At 30.3% G+C, this 19,834-nt stretch overlaps 3 protein-coding genes across 10 annotated transcripts; 2 read left to right on the plus strand and 1 right to left on the minus strand.

Annotated features, from left to right (window-relative positions):
* Positions 1–942: 942 nt before the first annotated feature.
* Positions 943–3,589, minus strand: LOC143343826 (uncharacterized). Its single transcript, XM_076769099.1, has 3 exons — positions 3,076–3,589; positions 2,746–2,847; positions 943–2,675 (listed from the first exon to the last, which is right to left on the minus strand). Exons 1-3 carry the CDS (start codon positions 3,208–3,210, stop codon positions 2,343–2,345), a joined length of 570 nt encoding a protein of 189 aa, XP_076625214.1. The 5' UTR covers positions 3,211–3,589; the 3' UTR covers positions 943–2,342.
* Positions 3,590–4,172: 583 nt separating this feature from the next.
* Positions 4,173–9,330, plus strand: Gny (ALG6 alpha-1,3-glucosyltransferase garnysstan). Of its 3 annotated transcripts, XM_076769097.1 has the most exons (5): positions 7,220–7,362; positions 7,450–7,544; positions 7,643–7,800; positions 7,905–8,827; positions 8,894–9,330. In XM_076769097.1, exons 4-5 carry the CDS (start codon positions 7,937–7,939, stop codon positions 9,152–9,154), a joined length of 1,152 nt encoding a protein of 383 aa, XP_076625212.1. In that variant the 5' UTR covers positions 7,220–7,362; positions 7,450–7,544; positions 7,643–7,800; positions 7,905–7,936; the 3' UTR covers positions 9,155–9,330. The 3 variants fall into 3 exon arrangements, 1 of the variants encoding a protein (XP_076625212.1); XR_013080014.1 differs by lacking the exons at positions 7,220–7,362; positions 8,894–9,330 and adding an exon at positions 4,173–4,600 and having other exon boundaries at positions 8,631–8,758; XR_013080013.1 differs by lacking the exons at positions 7,220–7,362; positions 8,894–9,330 and adding an exon at positions 4,191–4,600 and having other exon boundaries at positions 7,905–8,042.
* Positions 9,331–10,057: 727 nt separating this feature from the next.
* Esyt2 (extended synaptotagmin-like protein 2) lies at positions 10,058–19,834 on the plus strand. Of its 6 annotated transcripts, none has more exons than XM_076768556.1 (17): positions 10,058–10,263; positions 10,888–11,332; positions 11,569–11,709; positions 11,794–11,870; positions 11,959–12,025; positions 12,101–12,246; positions 12,312–12,432; positions 12,670–12,840; positions 15,119–15,213; positions 16,396–16,444; positions 17,166–17,255; positions 17,330–17,416; positions 17,497–17,655; positions 17,735–17,887; positions 18,082–18,205; positions 18,296–18,581; positions 18,664–19,834. In XM_076768556.1, the coding sequence occupies exons 2-17, from the start codon at positions 11,000–11,002 to the stop codon at positions 18,989–18,991; spliced, it is 2,427 nt and encodes an 808-aa protein (XP_076624671.1). In that variant the 5' UTR covers positions 10,058–10,263; positions 10,888–10,999; the 3' UTR covers positions 18,992–19,834. The 6 variants fall into 6 exon arrangements, with proteins under 6 accessions (XP_076624671.1, XP_076624672.1, XP_076624677.1 ...); XM_076768557.1 differs by having other exon boundaries at positions 10,058–10,250; XM_076768562.1 differs by lacking the exon at positions 15,119–15,213 and adding an exon at positions 13,408–13,493 and having other exon boundaries at positions 10,059–10,263; positions 18,664–19,832.

The raw sequence follows: 19,834 nt of genomic DNA on the forward strand, positions 1-19,834 counted from the left end.
GGAAATCCTACATGTATACGTATTAAATCGCTGACAAAATGAATCGAGTATCGAAAAATTGAAACATTTTATCGACACAAAGAATCGCCAAATAGAAGTATATACATACAAGTATTTACTTATGGTACAATATATAATGCAATAACGAATTGACAATACATTTACACGGTTTGCAACCTTGTTGTGAATACGAACAAATTGTTATTGGCAGTTTACTTGCCAAGGTTCGTAATGAACTTTTTAATTTATTAGATCTAGAAAATATTGCAAAGAGAAAGATTAATCAGAAATTGAATAATAAATTAACCTTCTCTTGTTAATCACGTACTTATTCGACAACAATAAATTTAAGAATAAGAGATCTTACTGACCATAATATTGCATGGTTTTGAAAGTAAACATTTTACTAGAATCGATACTCTGGAAACGATGTTTAACGAGCTTATGTACTTTTCAATAATTCTTTAAGAATGTTTAATGAGAAAAACGTAGAAGCATCGACGAAATACTTGCTTTTATCATGAAATTAGCGTGAAATTCAGAAAGAACAAAAGAAAATGGAAATTTATATTAAATAAATGACAAAATCAATTCGTGTCAGAACCAATTAAAAAGATCAACTTTCAGAATCGAATATCTCTAATCCCGACTTAATCACTGCAGTATTTACTTCTAAAATATATCTCTATTGAATAGCATGTAAAAAACGTTCGTAAATGTTAAATAATAAGATACTAGACGAAAATTTATTTCGAGTGTGAACACAACCTAAAATATCGATCGATCAAATGAACTTGACATTCTTGATTTACTGATTTATCGTACTTATTGTGCTCGTTATTATATTGTTATTGATATTATAATTTGAAATGACTAACATTCTGTAGGCATCATTAATTGTCTTTTGTACAAGTGTAAAAAATGGTACAATTATACAAAATATACAGTATAATAATTAATTTATTTTAATTGCTAATGTAAAAATACAATTTAGTTTCAAAATATGATTATTGAACAACGATTCCATTACAATATTTTTTCCTTTTTAAATAAATATAACGGTAATAACTTTGCATTTGTAAAACCTACAATAACAGGAACTAATTCAACAAACAATATTATATGCACAGCACATTGACACTGTTCATACCTGATTTCAGATATTGCAACGATTTTTACTATTTTCATAACAATAATAAATTATTTTTAACAGCAAACATATACAGTCAACTTTAGGCTGGGCATTGTTTCTTGCATTAAATTACATAAAATCTGTATCAGTATACATTAAGGTTATCGTTGTATACCTGTAAAGAAATAATTTAACATAATACTATAATGCCTACATATATATATTTTATATATATATATAAAATATTGTATCATAACAGCTTGTAATCGCTTGTTACAATTAATAAATAGTGATAAATATTATTGTTCAAGAACTTTGATAATTCGTTTTCACGAAAAGTATGAGCATATTATTTCAAAGGGAAGGTATTATACGTTTAAACAAATATACATAAATTTAAATGCTGTATAGAACAAAAGAAATTTACAGTTTACATACGTATTGATTTTATAATCAACTATGTTATATTTTAATAACTTTAAATTCCAAATATAACTATCGTCAACTATAGTTAGATTTTCAACAGAAAATATGTTTTATGTTGTTTCTTCTAGTTTATACAATGGTTTTATTCCGATTATTTTAATCGTTCTTTCATAGAAAGAAATACACGTGGTTTTTTGAAAATATTCAAACCTATTACTGAGGATTCGTATTTATAATAAAATAATTGTAGTGTCTTGCATAATAGACACAATAGATTCTATTATGACATGCAGTTTCACTATATCACGTAGATACAGTCTAACAAATATGTTAGGAAGAACAGTTTGTACCGAACGTTAATAATAGGCAAAATGTAATTAACGGTAACGGTAGTACAAAGAAACATTTATTTTCATTGAGTTTCTTGATTATGTATAAACTTTTTAAGAGCGTAATTATATTTTAAGATTTCAAAAAAAGCGATTATGCTTTTCTTTGAAAATGTATATGTATATTATACGCGTAACACATTGATATGAAATTAAAGTACAATAAGCAATTGAACAAAGCTATTTGTTCTCTTCAAAGAAGTCGTTGTATTTCATATCCTGTATACTAAATTTTTGACTAGTAGCATACAGATTTTTGCAGTGATCAAAACTGCATTTTTTATAATATTAAGCAAGCTTTAATTAGGCTGTTAGCAACAAATAAAAAGTAGCACCTTAACTTTGAATAGTCTAATGATACTAGAACAAGATACTACTTTTGCGTACATCCATGATTATTTTAGTATCTGTTTCATTTGCTTTGTTTGATGTTGCATAGAGTATTGGACATTTTCAGCTTTTGTAATAAGTGAATCTAATTTGTCCAAATGGGAACCCATTTTTTCATTGATGTCTAGCTTTTTTGGCGTCGATGGACTAGGTTTAGTATTATCCAGAATGTTCCTGTCTTCTGATAATTCTGCTATCAATTCCCCTTTGTCTGCAGCTGACTCATCGTGAATATGTGTCGTTTCATTGTGATTCTGTTCAATGTTTTTATCATCCAATGCATTGTTTCTAGATCCTACCTTTACTTTCAGTAGAGTACCTAAACTACCACAAACAGTCTGAAAGTAGTTCAACTTTATTAATTGGCAATTTAACGGTACAAGATTATTATTTAATCAACAATGTAACCTTGAATCTGTTAATCTTTTTCTGTGTTGCATTGAGAATGCTATTAAATTCGTCTAAGCCACCGCTAATCCGTTGCGCGGCTTCGTCCGAGGTAGCCAAATTCTATAAATTATTCGAGAATTTGAGTATCTTCCTCGGATAAAATTTCAAACTTTCTAATTTATCGCGTATATATTTCTTAAATAATTTCAGTTTGTAAATAAGTAAATTATACCATAGTATAGGATTTATAAATTTTTTAAATACTTAACCGTATTGTAAAACGATGAACTACAGAAAGTTCATTGCTGTTATTTATTTTTTTTCTATTGAAATTGTTAATGCAATTACCTGAATCACTTCATCGTCGTCCTCGTCATTGGCATAATCTTCAGCCTCTCGTGTCTCTTTCCATTCTTCCTCGCTCGGTATCGGTAATCCTAGTAATTCTGCCCTTTCGCACGCGTGAATATAAGCTTGAGACATTTTACCGAGTATTAAATAATACTTAACGATATATAACAATAGGATATAGATCTATTTTATTGTTTCTTAGAGTCGTTGATTGGTTGATACTGACGGAACATCAAGGGTAGATGAAGACGTACACCACCCGAGGAATCCATGCTTATTGGAATCATGCGCAAACGTCAATGGGAAATAAAATGTTAAAAACCACTAACGATTGTAATTTTATATAGGAATAAAATATCAATTTTTTGCAGATAGAACGATCTCGAAATGAACAGCAAAGAAATTAAATAGGCTGGTCGAAATATCGATTGTATCGAATGCTGTTCGTGCACAGGACCCCGTTTCATTTGGGCCCGTTAATCTTTTGTTTTGCCTGTGTAGACGTTTTATTTTTTACAATCCACAGATTTAGTCAGTTGTATTTATCGTGTGACCACCGACCACAGGAGACTAAGAACTAAAATTGAAATAAAATGAAAACTACGAAAGATAATCCTCATTGTTTTATTTTGATGTACGTTTGATAACATTATACGTGAAATAGAATTTTCAAAAATAATCGTAGCGATTTGATTTTTGTTTCGAATCAAAGATGAAGGTGCGAACTTTACGGCACCGTAACACTATATGCTAGAAAACAATTTTGCAAATCCATATAGGGCGTTAAACTTTACAGTAGTGGGGATGCATTAAACGTTAAAATATTTCACAGTAGTAGAGATGCATTAAACTGAAAATAAAGTAGAGATTTTGAACAATAATTTTGTTTAAAAATCATAATTTTACAATAATTTTAAACGAAGTTACAGTAGTTTCAAAATTTATAATTTTTAACCAACAATTACTGATTACTGTCTACTTGTATAAGAAGTAGAATTGAAATTTCCTTAAAAATTCTGAAAATTCATATCTACGATAGTTATTTAAATATACATAATTAACAACAAAGTCATAGACTACACAGTGTACCGAATTAAGGCTTGAAGAATGAAAACATTAGCGCCATTCGTAAAGTAACTTATAAACAGGATGTAATATTGTTTTTTAACGACGGTGCCCAAATTCTGATCAAAACCTTGAAGACACTACTTTGGTTTTGACGATACATTAAAATAAAAAGGGGAATTCAGATTATAAAACAAAAGACAGAATAATTTACTTTATTACGCTTCTAAGGTTTTCGACTTTCAATTTTTATTCGCCTGTATATTCGCATACTTGATCTATGAACTATGTATATTTGTACACTGTAAGCAAAGTGCATGCATTATAACAAATTTCCACGTATTCAAAAAGCACCGGGAGTGAAGTGCAGACTTTAAAAAGTATATGGTTAAATATGCCCTATTCTGAAATTCATATTAAAAATAAATTAATCGACAAATTGAACGCTTCACATGTGGTACGTATTTTATCTATTTTGTTATGCGTGCATAAACATTCGTTTGTTTCTTTTCTTATGTTGTGTTTGTTCTAACCTCGAATTCTCTACTATGAACTTAGGTCGCTAGAACGTTGTTTCTGAAACATTTGTTAATTGCAACCGAGGGTATGCTTGCGCAATAAATTGCTGAAGATTAATACATATATGTATAAAAATGAAAGGGATTATGCAGATTATATTAATCTCTCTTTTTGCCATTCTTCTAAGATGGTGCATTACGTACCATTCGTACAGTGGCCAAGGAAAGCCTCCAATGTTTGGAGATTATGAAGCGCAACGACATTGGCAAGAAATAACGTTAAATCTTCCTATTGACAAATGGTATACCAATACAACAGACAATGATTTACAATATTGGGGACTAGACTATCCTCCTTTATCCGCATATCATAGTCTTCTACTGGGTTATATCGCTAATAATATTGATTCTTTGTATGTAAAATTACATGAATCCAGAGGCATTTCATCCGAAGATCATAAATATTTCATGAGACTTACAGTTTTATGCGCAGATATTTTAGTTTATATACCGTCCATAGTATATTTTATATTTTCTAGTCAGACATCAAAAACTAATGAAAAAGAACTATCCAATTTATTTGGTTTTAATAGAAAACATATTTCTCTTCTAATAATGCTTATTTATCCAGGTTTAATATTAATAGATCATGGTCATTTTCAATATAATTGCGTATCATTGGGATTATTTGTCAGCACAGTTACAGCCATGCTTAAAAATTCATATATTATTGGATCATTTCTATTCGTGGTAGCATTAAATTATAAACAAATGGAACTCTATCATGCATTACCAATCTTTTTTTACATACTTGGAAAGTATTTGCCTTTAAAAAAAACCTCATGGTTATTCCATTTAAAAATGCTGTTATGCATATCGGTTACGGTTGTTTCAACATTTGTCGTCATTTGGTTACCTTTTTTTAAAAACTTGGAAATATTTATGAACGTTATTTCACGATTATTTCCGTTTGGTAGGGGCGTGTTCGAAGATAAAGTTGCTAACGTTTGGTGTACCATAAACGTATTTTATAAAATACGTAATGTTTTTACAAATATCCAGTTAGCTAAAATTTGTTTGATAACGACGATATTTGGAGTTTTACCAAGTTGTATAAATCTATATCTAAATCCACAAAAAGAGAAGTTCATTACATCCCTTATTAATTGCGCATTGGCATTTTTTCTTTTTTCATTTCAAGTTCATGAAAAATCAATTCTGCTTGTTGCAATTCCAGTTTTATTATATTTCAAGACGGATCCATTTTCTTGTTTTTGGTTCTTAATAGTTTCACACTTCAGTATGTTACCATTGTTTTTAAAAGACGATTTATTTATACCATATTGTGCTACATTAACATTTTATATTTGTTTTATTTTTTGGATGTGTCCAGATGTATTTAATAATATTAAATTACTAGGTAATGGTAATTCTACACACGACGTACGCGTTACAGCCAATCAAAGGCAAACAAAAATAAAAGTAAAACATAATAAGAAAAAATCATTTTTTGCAAAAATTAAGAAAAATATATCATATTACTACAAAAAGACCTTGAATATAGTTTTAAGTTACAATCTAAATTTGTGGATAGTAGTTCTGTTTTACAGCTCAATTTTAGGAATAATAATATTATCTATTGTTAGTCGTTTCTTGAAACCTCCTAAAAGATACCCAGATTTATTTGTGCTATTAGTTTCTGTATATTCCTGTGGGCATTTCATTATTTTTTATATATATTTCAATTATAAGCAATTTTGTACACCAGGAAATATTTTATAATATCTTAAATAAAATTAATTAATTAACTTATGTGTATTGATACTATATTCTCTAATCCTTTCGCGAAATAAGTAGAAACAGTCACACTATACAATACTTAAAAGAAAATGATGTTCCACGAATTATTGCAAAGATATTTATACAAATAAAAAGCGTTATACTTGCAGAACGCGTAAATGCACGTCTTTTACAAATGATTATCAATTTATTGAAATAATATGCATACGTCCTTGAAAGTAAACGTCAACTTCTAAGAGATCGTGTATATACAGTTTTAGCAGCAAAAGAATTGTTTTGCATGATTTTCGTAGCAGATAATTATTAATATCATACTAAATAATTGTAATTGAAAAAATGTTGCATCAGTTTCATCTTTCACAAATTCGCCTGTAATCGAATATAAAATAATAAATAAAAGTTTATAAATTTTTACTTTACGATTAATGTATTCTAACATAAACGTGTAAATATTTCCGTATGTAAAATCATGTATATTCAATTACAATTTTTATAAAATCATGATGTCAATTTAAAATATAGCTTTTATTTGTTCATATTTCGCGACGTATTTTCTTGTATTTATACACAAAGAACTACAACATACTGTTTAGATTATTTATTGCCATGTTATTGTTATAATATATGCAATATCGGTAATAAATGCCGCCAACTTTACTAACAAATACTAGATGATTGCATTTTTTTAAATATTATATAATCTTCAATATGGATCTGAACTTTGTCCCATTACTGAATATTAGTTTGCTAAATTAACATAACAATATTGCTTATACTGGTTTAATATGAGTCAGTAGTAAAATAGATTTTGCTCTGTAAGCATACTGTGTGATCTGAAAAGATATTTTTATATTATGCGATAATAAACTAAATTTTAGCAAAAGCACACATTTTTTTTAGGGTAAACAACACAAGTTTTATAGTGACACATCGATTATTCCATTTTAGAGCACATTAACTAATTTTTCTCTTATTTTAAATGTTACAGGAAGTGATAGATCAGTCTGATGGTTGTGGTGCTAAATTTTCTGTAGTGGTTGTTTCGGATGCGTTTGAAGGCAAACCTTTACTACAACGTCACAGGTATCGTATTTCCATATACCTAAAAGGTTCTATTAAAGTATTTCAGAAATTCTATAAAGTCTATTTACAATTTGTTACTTGTCATATTAATATTTCAGATTGGTAAATGCAGTTTTGGAAGAAGAACTAAAAACGATCCATGCATTTTCTCAGAAGACATTAACACCAGAACAGTGGAGAAAGCAAACGAACTGATCCATTTTGCTTTAGATAAGCCAAAAAAAAGCATTAATGTCAACCGATTAAATTATAAAAGGTATACGTTATGCGTTAACATAGAATTCTTACAAATAAATAGTTACTTTACTTTGTGTTAATATTATGCTTTATTAATTTCGAAATAAAATTTTTTTCTGTTAGGTGTTACGAAAACAAAGCTAATTAAACGTAAAATGATTCAATTCAAAGTCTCTGCGCCGGGAAAAGTTATTCTTTATGGAGAACATGCTGTAGTATATGGAAAAACTGCTGTTGCAGCTAGTTTAGGTTTACGTACGATTATAGATTTCATTGAATTGCCAGAAATAGAAGAAATTATCAAGATATGTTTCCCGAAAGTAAATTTATTTGTAAACGTACCTTTACAACAAATACAGAATTTTTTCTTTACCGACAGAAATTCCGAATGCATAGAAAATCACGAAATGTTTTATAATAAAATAAAAGAGTTTGTTAGTAATATCGGTTATAGCAATTTGCAACAAAAATTTAGTTTAGAAGTATTCTTTTATCTTCTTATTTATACCGTAAAGAGAGACAAAATTAACGTAAAACCTTTTCAAATTCATTTAAATACTGAAATGGCAATTAGTTCCGGACTTGGTAGTTCTGCTTCGTTTGCAGTTAGTCTCGCCGCGTGTTTCTTGCATTGGTCGCACTTGCAAAAAAATATTTGCAAAATGTTTGATATCTCTGATTTAGAAATTATTTCGAAATATGCTTTAAATTGTGAAAGAATTATGCATGGCACTCCATCGGGAATAGATAATTCTATCTGTACATACGGATCGATAATAGAATTTAAGAAAGGTGATTATATAAAACGAATAACAGACAGTACGCAAACTATGAAAATTTTATTGGTAGACACAAGAGTTAGTAGAAGTACAAAAGCATTAATAGAGAAATTAGCAGAACTGAAGCACAAGTATCCTGCTATTATCGATCTGATTATGGATTCAATTGATAATATATCAAAAGAAGCAATTAAAATTATACAAAAAATTAATAATCTTTCAAGCTCCGATAACGAATCTCTCTTCGAAGGTTACAAAGAACTGATGGTAAGTGTTAAAACATTGTTACTGATTATGAAAAATAAACTTATTACATGTTGTGTATATTTGCAGACACTTATAAACATGAATCAAGGATTGTTAGCCACGTGTCATGTTTCGCATCCTTCTTTAGACAGGATTTGCGCAGAGGCACAAAATTATGCTTTAGCAGCCAAACTTACAGGTGCTGGTGGTGGCGGATATGCATATATTTTATTATTACCAGATACCCAGCCAGAAACTATTTCAAGTATTTCACGAAAGTTAATAGCAGATGGTTTTAATATTACGTTAACAACCTTGGGAGGTGCTGGTGTACAAATTTACAAATAATATATTAAAAATTTCTGTACATGGTATAAATAAATTTATTTATTTTTTCCACGTATTTCAGTATAATTAACATTTTTCATAGAATTATAATAAGTCGTATTCAAATATTTGTTGTAAAATTTTTTCGAATATGTAAATTTTATTACTACAAAAATACAAATGAAATTCAATAACTATTTGTTGTGTATAATTTCATTATATTTTTCTTAGCAAAAAATTTTAGCAAAAGAATCTCGACTGCAGAAAGCATTTTTATTATTACATGAATGAGCATACTTCATAGGTTCGGTGACCGAACCTGTAGTAGCGATCAGAACAAACAATTATGGTTCCTTTGAACATGAACATGAGCAAAATCTATTTTTCACGCATCGAGTATAAATTTAATCAGCTGTTTATACTCAATCGTATTAATAACATACATATGTATACATATATACACGTATGCTCATTCGTAGGAATGATAAAAATAATTTCTTTTTTTTCAATAGTAAAAACATGATCAGGGGGTCTTAAAACGTGTATTTCCGTGTAAATTTTTTTTTCATTATGGACTTTGCTTATATGCACGTGCCTATACATATAGCTCGAAACGTAAAAATGCCTGGATTGTCGAGATTCGAAATTGCATGCATCGACGCAAGGACGTACTTCAGCTGTTCAAGACTAAGAAGGAAAGGCTTCCCATTCACGTTCTTTATCGATTTTCCGAAGTGGCATGAAACGCTAACCACACGTAACACGTAACATGTGGCTCGTGCGGTGAGATATATGTCGACTTTCCCCCCATCACTCTGTTAAATGCTAGGGAAATTCGTCGTTACTGGTGTTGCCGTCGATGCACTCAATTACATATACCAAATCTGGCCACACTGCCCCACCCCTCCGTTAAACGCTAAGGAAGTTTGTCATTACTAGTGTCGCCGTCAATGCAGTTAATTATGCCAAATCTGACCACGCTGTTTTGTCGTGCAGTCTTGCGTGTCCGATAATTATACGACTTGTAAAAAAACCGCACATACAACGCTGTGATAAGTATAAGAAAACTACAAATAAATATACATTAACACGCAATGGAACTATTAACACTTTAATCGTATGCATTTATAGTATGTAACTTTAAATTGCAAATGATAACAATACTTATTCAGGGTGTAGATATTTGTTCGAGAACGGAATCAAATATTGGGCAGTGTTTCGTTCACGCGTTGAACGTTTAATTTTATTTATTTTCCAACTTTTAACGCGTAGTTGTTCGTGAATTTTTACGACTGCTAATCGTACACATCGACAAAAGTTTATATGTAGAAAAATATGGCCGATGATTACTATTTTCTGCAAAATGCTACGTTCAGCAAATATCAACATTCTGTTTAAGCGAATAAAACGGAATTTCAAATAAAATCACTCTCGTACAAGCGTTAGAATTTTAACCATGTAATCTTTTATTGCTGTTTACTTAGAAATTCTTTATCATTCTGTAAGCATTAAGTATACAGTATCAAAACATATAACCAAGATAATTGTACAGTAATTTTTGTAATTTGTACAACAGTACAGTTTCTCAGTATTTTGTCAAAACTGTTCATTGTGAAAATTCTTTTAAATATTCTAGGAATGCATGATATTTAAGGACTGTAATTTAATTATAGAATGTAAATGTTTAAAATTTATATTATAGATTTAGATTACTAACAATTATAGGTGAATATGGAATTATATGTCTTTTACAGAGAGGATGTACATTCGTTGAAGACCAAAGAAATATCTTTTGTACATAACTAGAAGTTATGTAAATAAAACGTCATTGTAATTAAGATATCGATAAGCTTATTATTTACTATAATGGAAGATACGTGCAAAGACAACAAAGTCTGCAAGCCAAATATTTGGCCATATCTGAACATAGGTTCATTAGCTGTATCATTTTTTACCAAATTGGCAACTGTCGGCGTTATTTGGGGATGTGGATATCTACATTTAAGCATAGCATGGTTAATTGTACCTGTTGCTTTAGCAGTATGGAAATCAGAACGTCGAAAAGACAGTGAATTAAAAGCAATTACTGCTCAAGCTACCGTAATGGCTAAAGAAAAAGAGTTAATTATAAGCAGATTAGACGAACTACCTTCTTGGGTTTACTTTCCTGATTTTGATAGAGCCGAATGGTTAAATAAAGTATGAAAAATATTCTTTTTATGATCCTATATAATTTATATTGACCCTTTTGATTTATATGAAATTTTTCATACGAAGCATTATTAATATTCTATAAAAAAAACATGTAAAATATATTTCTTCCTTATTTTTATAATAAATGTGACCTAGTACAATGTTAATTACAAACATCAAATTTCGAAATTTTATAGAGCAGCAAGAGGGTTAATCTCAATTAATATTTTTTATATTTTAAGGTTTTATATAAAGTTTGGCCAAGCATAAATCATTTTGCTCGAGAACTATGCAAACAGAGTATAGAACCTGCTATCGTTGAAAAATTAATAGAGTATAAAATAAAAGGATTTCAGTTCGAAAGATTAGTCTTGGGTCGCATCGTAAGTTGACTTTAATATATCAATTAATGTTTTTATATTTTCTGTGAATATATTATACGACTAATTTTCCTTTTGTATTTAAAGCCTTTAAAAATTTATGGAATCAAAGCATACGATAAAAATACTTCCAGAAACGAAGCTATAGTAGATGCTGATGTTATGTGTGTATATGCATTAATAATAATGTTATGTATTTGTATCAATATTTTTGATCTTGATATTTTAACTGTTATTTGTTTAATACCATAGGTATGCCGGTGATTGTGACATTACTTTTTCTGTTGGCAATATAAAAGGAGGCATTAAGGATTTTCAGGTAAAGAACATCGAATAAACCTGCTTAGTATGCATGTTTCAGTAACTATGAGTTTACTTTTAAAATAATTTTCAGATTCGCGGAATGATGAGGATCGTCATGAAACCATTATTACCTATTATGCCTTTAGTTGGTGGCGTGCAAGCGTTTTTCTTAAATCCTCCGGCTGTTAACTTTAATTTAATAGGAGTTGCGGATGTGCTCGACTTACCCGGATTTAAGTAAGAAAATCTTCGTGTATCGCCGTTTAAATAAAACTCAAATAATCACATATCTTTTTCTACAGTGAAATTTTAAGAAAAACAATAGTGGAACAAATAGCAGCGTTTGTCGTACTACCAAATAAAATTGTTATACCTCTAAGTGAAACAGTTCCAGTTGAATCATTGAAAATGCCAGAACCTGAAGTGAGTAGTTCTTCGTTTATTATAGTTTAAGACGTTCCATTACGATATTTATAAGATTCCGAAAATTATTTAAATTGAATTATTTATTACTACTAATGACATTTTAGAATCAATATAAAGAAACATATTTTTTTACATTAATAGATATAATATTTATTTATAGAAAAACACGAAAATATATATATATATATATTTGAATAGCAAACGATTTTTTTAATTTGAATGAATTTTTTTTAGGGAGTTTTAAGAATTCACGTAGTAGAAGCAAAACATCTCATGAAAAAAGATATTGGACTGTTGGGTAAAGGCAAGTCTGATCCATATGCTGTTGTAAACGTTGGAGCACAAGAATTTAGAACAAAAACAATAGATAACACTGTAAACCCAAAGTGGGATTTCTGGTGCGAGGTACGTACAATATTCTCCGATATGACGAACTATACATCAATAGTATTTAATGCATGTGCTTTGCAATAATTTTTTTTCTCGTAAGTTCGTTAAAATTTCAAGCACATGTCTTTTATCTGGTAAGACATGATATATCGTTTAAATAAATGAAAGAATGCAATACAATAAATATCTATTATCGACGAGAATGGAACAAAGTAGAAGAAAATTTCGCTCGTTCATTATTTTCTCATTCAGTCATATTTATATTTGAATTATAAATTGTTACCTTGTTATCGTTTTCTATTTGTTTTTCTTACGCACAAATATGTATGTCCACGTTCTTGTTTTAGTTATAAGATGTTGCTGATCTAACGCCATGACCTGTTTTTTTTCTTTTTTTTTTAAGCTAATTGGCAAACTGTAATTTTACTTGTGTTTATATAAATTATCGTCGTACTTACAGTGGGTGCAATATAATTAATAATTCGTATACACGGATCGGAAACATCTTAACTCGTGTCAATTTAATTTAGTTTCTTAATTTGGTATGTGTGTGTGTGTATGTGATATGCTATGTGGGATTAGTGTGCCGTGACATCTGCGATCGCTCAACAAATTACTCTGCTGCTATGGGACTATGACGACACCAAGGGCGATGAAAGTCTTGGAAGGTAGGAACATATTGTTTCAATCAAATATTGTTTCGACATTTTGTACAGAAGGTACAAAATTAGTACTAATTGTTACATTTGGTGTATGATATTATATTATTAAGATATTTGAAAATAGATACAGGTGATCTATTTTCAATTATCATTTGATTATCATCTACATAACATAATTGTTATAGCAACATACGGTCTACCCATTCGCCAAATTGATTAACTTCACAGAAGAAAAATATAGAAATTTACAAAGTAATATACATACTTTCTTAAAATTACCTTTAAAATTTAAATTTCTTTTTGTCAATTTATAGCGATGATCATTAAGGATCGAGTGCTTTGCATTATAATTTTAAAAAGTTCAGAAAGTGAAGTTAAACACTTTGGCTTGTAAATGGCTGTAAATATATTTATTTATTGACCGCGTGCAATTTGCATAAAGTGTAAAAAGCGTGTTACGTCACAGTGACGTTAAATATATTTATATCGCCGCATTCGGAGGCTTTTTTACCCATTGTAGATTATAATCCATATTTACATATTAAAACGATCATTGTTATTCGTAAAATACGAGCACGCTAATCTTGTATTGCTTTATATGCTATCATTTATAATAAGGTGTGGTTTGGGACTGCTTGTACACGTATCGCTTTACACAGAGTTAACATTTATTTAATACTTTATGTTAAAACTCTTAACAATAGAGTTTGGGTGTATTCTAATAAAACCTGGTTATTATTTTAATGCTGGTATTGGTTTTATACCTGTTATTAGAACGATTTGTTTGCTTCAGTTATATTCATAGTCATTTTATGGGGCACACATATATTTTATATTTTCTACACATTTTTCACAAAAACTTTAAATACAAAATTTTCTTAATTTCAAAGTGGAAATGTATCTGATTTGTCTATCTTTTATATATTGAACTTTTTTAAGGCTATTTGAAAGGTAACTAAGTGGTTTTTGTATTTACTTTGCATAAAAATAATACCTACTTTAATTAAACGTTTGTCACGCATTGTACATATAACTTCTGCAGTTTTAGGTGTGAACGCTATATTAGCACGATTTTTTCCTTTTTAAATTTCTCACAAATAATAGATTCATTTTTATTATACGTTCTAACAACCTCAGCGTGTGATTTTTGTTGTATCTGTATCGAATTAATAGATTTTATCGTTTTGTTTAACCGAAACACTTTACTGCTTCCTTTTAACATTTAAAACTCGTAGGTCAACCGAAGATGCTACGTTTTGTATAGCATAGTCACTCCAATTCTTTTTTTATCATAGATTGGTTGGTAATTTGTTAATATTTATGCTTCTAGATACATGTTATAATTGTATTTAATTCAATTGTAAATATAATATCTTAGTAGTTCTCGATGTTTGTTCTTAACTTTATGCGATGGTTTCATGAGAGTGATTAGGTGACCATAATTGATAAATATAAAACAAAGCTAGAATTCGCGAATAAGGGTGTTCTGCTATATTGAATTCTGAATCGTGTAAAACGTAATATTTTACAGTTTTCAATGTTTATTCTTAATTTTATGTGATGGTTTCGCGAGAGTGATTAGGTGACTGTAATTGACAAATAAGAAACTAAACTAGAATGTATGATGACAGTTTATAGTGGAAAAGAGCTTGGGAGCCTGTTACAACTCACTGGTTGTCCATCTTTTTGATAAAGACAACGCTGGTCAAGACGATCCACTTGGCAGGTATTGCTACTTGTTGCAAGTATTAGTGGGTTGCCCTAAAAGTTTCTTTCTGTATAATATTTTATGTTCTACTTTATATTACCGAATTATACTTTCGATTACCTTCGTCCGTCTCCCCGGAAACCCCCCAATCTTTCGTGGCTTGCCAGCAGAATATTGTTCCAAGCATACTTTTACACCATCTATACAACTAAATTGTTTTTCGAAAATTTTTTTTAACCAGAATAGATTAGTCAATTTTAAAATAGTATAACTTTTGAACTACTAGATCTACAGCATAAATATAATACTTTTTTGTATAAAAAGGTAATATTTAAAAATTACAGAGTTCCATTTAAAAGAAGAATGCAGTTGTATTTTTTACATTTAATTTGTGCATCGTTCGACGTCGTTTAATTTTACCTAATAATGACATTTCGTTGTATCTTTAGAGAAATAGCTTTTCTCAGTTCCGTGAGACATTATGTATATCCTAATTAATAGAAAAACCGCATTTTGAACTCGTGAACTCTTTCCTGCAAAAAGAATGTGTTCTACATTCATAAAACGCGAAAGAAACTTTTTTGACTACCGAGTAGATTTTTTCCAAAGAATAAATTGCATTGAAAATTGTATGCAATTAGCATAGGGGAACGTTTGCTCTTACACGATTTCCGTAGATAGCGTGCTTGTAAATTTGTAGTATTTTTTAAATAAAAATTCTATTGTTATTATGGCGCATGTTGGAAACTTATAAAATCGTAGTTATTCTTTATTGTGAAGATAGTATGAAATATGTATATTACGTTCCGTTTACAAATACCAGTGAAATAAAAATCCATGTCACCGCATTACTCTTTTAGTCGATAGTAAATTATTCGTTCGACGAGACGATCACTTTGCCTATAAAATTCTATAGTGCTGATTATATATGACTATGAATGTACATAATAGAGAATTTATTGTTTAATCGTGAAAGGAATGGCATGAAAGCAATAAGTAATATTTAGCTATTATGGCATGGGTGCTTCATACTATGCACGAAGTATACGAAAAATTTCATGCGTTATAAACTTCAGCTCGTTAATCATCTCGATACGCTTGTATAATTATCATGATTATAAATAATAATTAGAATATTATATATTTGATAAGATATATAAAGCCCTACATAGATTGTTTTCTTATGTTGTATAAATGTAGGGCTACCATCGAAGTCATTCGGGTGAAGAAAAAGGGAAATATCGATACGGTGAGTGGAAAATACAGGGTGTTCGGTCAACCGTGGGAAAAATTTTAATGGGAGATTCTAGAAGCTAAAATAAGACGAAAATCAAGAATACCAATTTGTTAATGGAGGCTTTGTTAAAAAGTTATTAACGTTTAAAGTTTCACACGTATTGAATTTTTTTCTCGAAAATGCGCAGGATTTCGGGGGTATGTCTATTGACCAAAAATGCTTGTAATTGAACCCCGCAACTGAAAATAATTTTTTTAAAAGGATTTGAAATTTTTTAATTTCGTCAAAAAATTTGTCCCCCTTCCTGAATTTTTTTCTCGAAACTGAGTAGGATTTCGGGGGTATGTCTGTTGACCAAAAATGCTTGCAACGGACCCCTGCAACTAAAAATAATTTTTCCAAGACGATTCGAAAGCCTTTTTTTTCACCCAAAACTTTCTGCACCTACTCGATTTTTTTTCTCGAAAATGGATAGGATTTCGGAGGTGTGTGTATTCACCAAAAATGATTGTAATTGATGCCCGCAACCGGAAATAATTTTTCCAGAACGATTTGAAATTTTTGAATTTAATTGTTAATAACTTTTTAACGAAGCCTCCATCGACAAATTGGTATTCTTGATTTTCGTCTTATTGTGGCCTCTAGAATCCCCCATTAAAATTTTTCCCACGGGCGACCGAACACCCTGTATAGTATAATTATCGCGGCAATAATAAAGATCTATTTTATTTAGTGGGTTTCGTTGGAGCAAGCAAAACATGGTATGGTTCATCTACGACTAGTATGGTTGCAACTTTCGAAAAATATCGCTGACCTGAAAGCCGTACGTATTTCTACAAAGTTATAAGTTTGATCGTTCGAAATCTATTTGTATATCGTAATTTTTAATACATGCAGGCGTTGATCGAAACTCAAGAACTTCGTGTAACGTCGATGAGTACGGCTCTTCTAACACTTTACGTCGATTCAGCTAAAAATTTACCAGTAAGCATGCGATCCTTTAATTTTAACTAAAAAGATTAGATTAAAGTTCAAGAATGTAACATTATGTTACCAAATTTTAGTGCGTACGGGGGAATAAACAACCTGATGTTTTTCTGGAAGCAAGCGTGGGTGGAAACACAAAACGAACAGGTACTATATTACGTTCCTGCGATCCAGTATGGGAACAAGGTTTCACCTTTTTAGTCAGCAATCCAGAGACCGGCGTTTTACATATAAAGGTTACACACATGTTACAAAGAATTGGATTCCTTTATTTTTTATCATAAACATTATATTTCTACGTGTATTGAATTTTAGATCACGGATGAAAAAACTACTTTTATAGTCGGAGAATTGAGTTGTAATATCTCTTCGCTTTTGGGAGAAAATAATCTTGAAGTTGCGCAACAGCCCTACGATCTACAGAAGGCTGAGGCTGACAGTAAATTAATATTGTCTATGTCGTTGAATGTACGGTTTCGTCGATTCGTGTATATACAGTTGAATCTCGATGACTTGAACCTTCTTTTTTTTTTTTAAATAGTTCTATGATTCGATATATTTTTATTTCCCTTTGATTTCGATTTATCGAGGTTCGACTGTACATGTTTTTCACGTAAGATGAAAACTTTCTGATGCATTTATGTACGCATTTTCGATCACAGATTTTGAAATACGAAGAACCCGAGTGTGTTTCGGAGGAGGACGATGACGATCATGATATTAACCAACTGAATAAAAGAATCGAACGTCAAGAATCAAATATCAGCAATACGTTATCTTCTAGTCGTAAGTGTACCGCTTACCTAATCGTATTTACAATGTACAAAATGTTACTTTTCTTAATGTATATTTAATGATCTACTGTATATTTTTCAGTTCCACCTAGTCCATTGAAAAGGCAACCTTCGAAAGAATCAATCAACAGTTTAACACAGGCTACCAAGTCAGGTGCAGCAATTATATCCGAAGAACCGGTTACCATAAACGAAGAAATAATCGTCACAAATACTGCTCCATCTTCTCAGACCGGGAGCGCTCAGTTAATTCATAGAAATCCGAGCGTAATGTCATCCGCGGGCGAATCAAAATTAGGACGAATAATGATATCTTTACGTTACAGTGTACAAAGGCAGAAACTTATAATCGTTATACATAAAGTAGCGTAAGTAAATTGTTAAAAAAGAGAATTAGAGAAAAGAGAATTAATTCAACGAGTCGTTAATTGAATTGTTTTCATGTTACAGTAATTTACCTTTGCCAGCCAATGATCCACATAATATACCGGACCCATACGTGAAGCTCTACCTCCTTCCCGACCGCTACAAGGAGACCAAACGTAAAACGGCAGTGATGAAGGATAACTGTAACTCGGTATTCGACGAACAGTTTGAGTACGTTGTGTCTCAAGCTGATTTAAATTCGCGCACGTTAGAAGTGTCGGTGTGCACCCAAAAGAGCTGGTTGTCTACCGGGAGCAAAGTAATGGGCCAAGTCCATTTAAATTTGAGTGAAATCGATCTTACAAAGCCGTTCACGAGCTGGTACGATTTGCAACCAGAGACTAAGGATTAGAAAATGAGGAAAAGCAAGTGGAGGTTTTCCCAGTTGCTTGTGTGTTTTTGAATCTCTGCATAGTGTGGTCTCTTCGAATATTAATAGCTTAAGGAATGTGATCGAACTATACAAATTTTGCGTAATGCATACAAAGAAATGTTTAGATATCACCGATATAATAATCACGAACATTGTGAAAGTTCTGTGAAAGTGATAACGATTACGATTATGTATTTATACTTGGGCCGTCCACTGTCTGCTTTTAGTTCTATAGGAATGTTGCTTACTGTTTTTTTTTTTTTTTTTTTTTATGTACTTTCTCTAATAGTAAGTGCCATAAAAAATTATCTGTTGTTACCAGAGTATATACACGATGTGCACAGGAATATTTATTTACATGCAGAATTTTTCTACGATGCACATAATATTACATTTGCTACTTACAAAGTGCGTGATATAGCATTTTACATAAGAATATACTAGTTATTTTTTTTTTTCATTAATAAATTAATGAATTAATTTATTTGTAATTATATTTGCAACTACAAGTACTGGATATTTGTATTTTTGCTTTTATTGTGATTAACTATCTCGTTAACCTTGACGCTTTATTACTAATCGTATACATGACAAAATTTATAAATCTTAAATGATAACTCGTTGATTTATAACGTATACGTTATAGCATTAATTACGAAAAAAAAAACAATACAACAGCATCATTTAAATGTGTGCTGTTAATATATATACTATTACGTCAGATTAATATAATATGTATGTTATATTTATACCAGAGTTTTTGCTATATATATATATCTTTCCGTGTATATTGATAGATACCAATTACAATGTTACAAGTTA

Source organism: Colletes latitarsis, chromosome 7, assembly GCF_051014445.1.
Source record: "Colletes latitarsis isolate SP2378_abdomen chromosome 7, iyColLati1, whole genome shotgun sequence".
Lineage (NCBI taxonomy): Eukaryota > Metazoa > Arthropoda > Insecta > Hymenoptera > Colletidae > Colletes > Colletes latitarsis.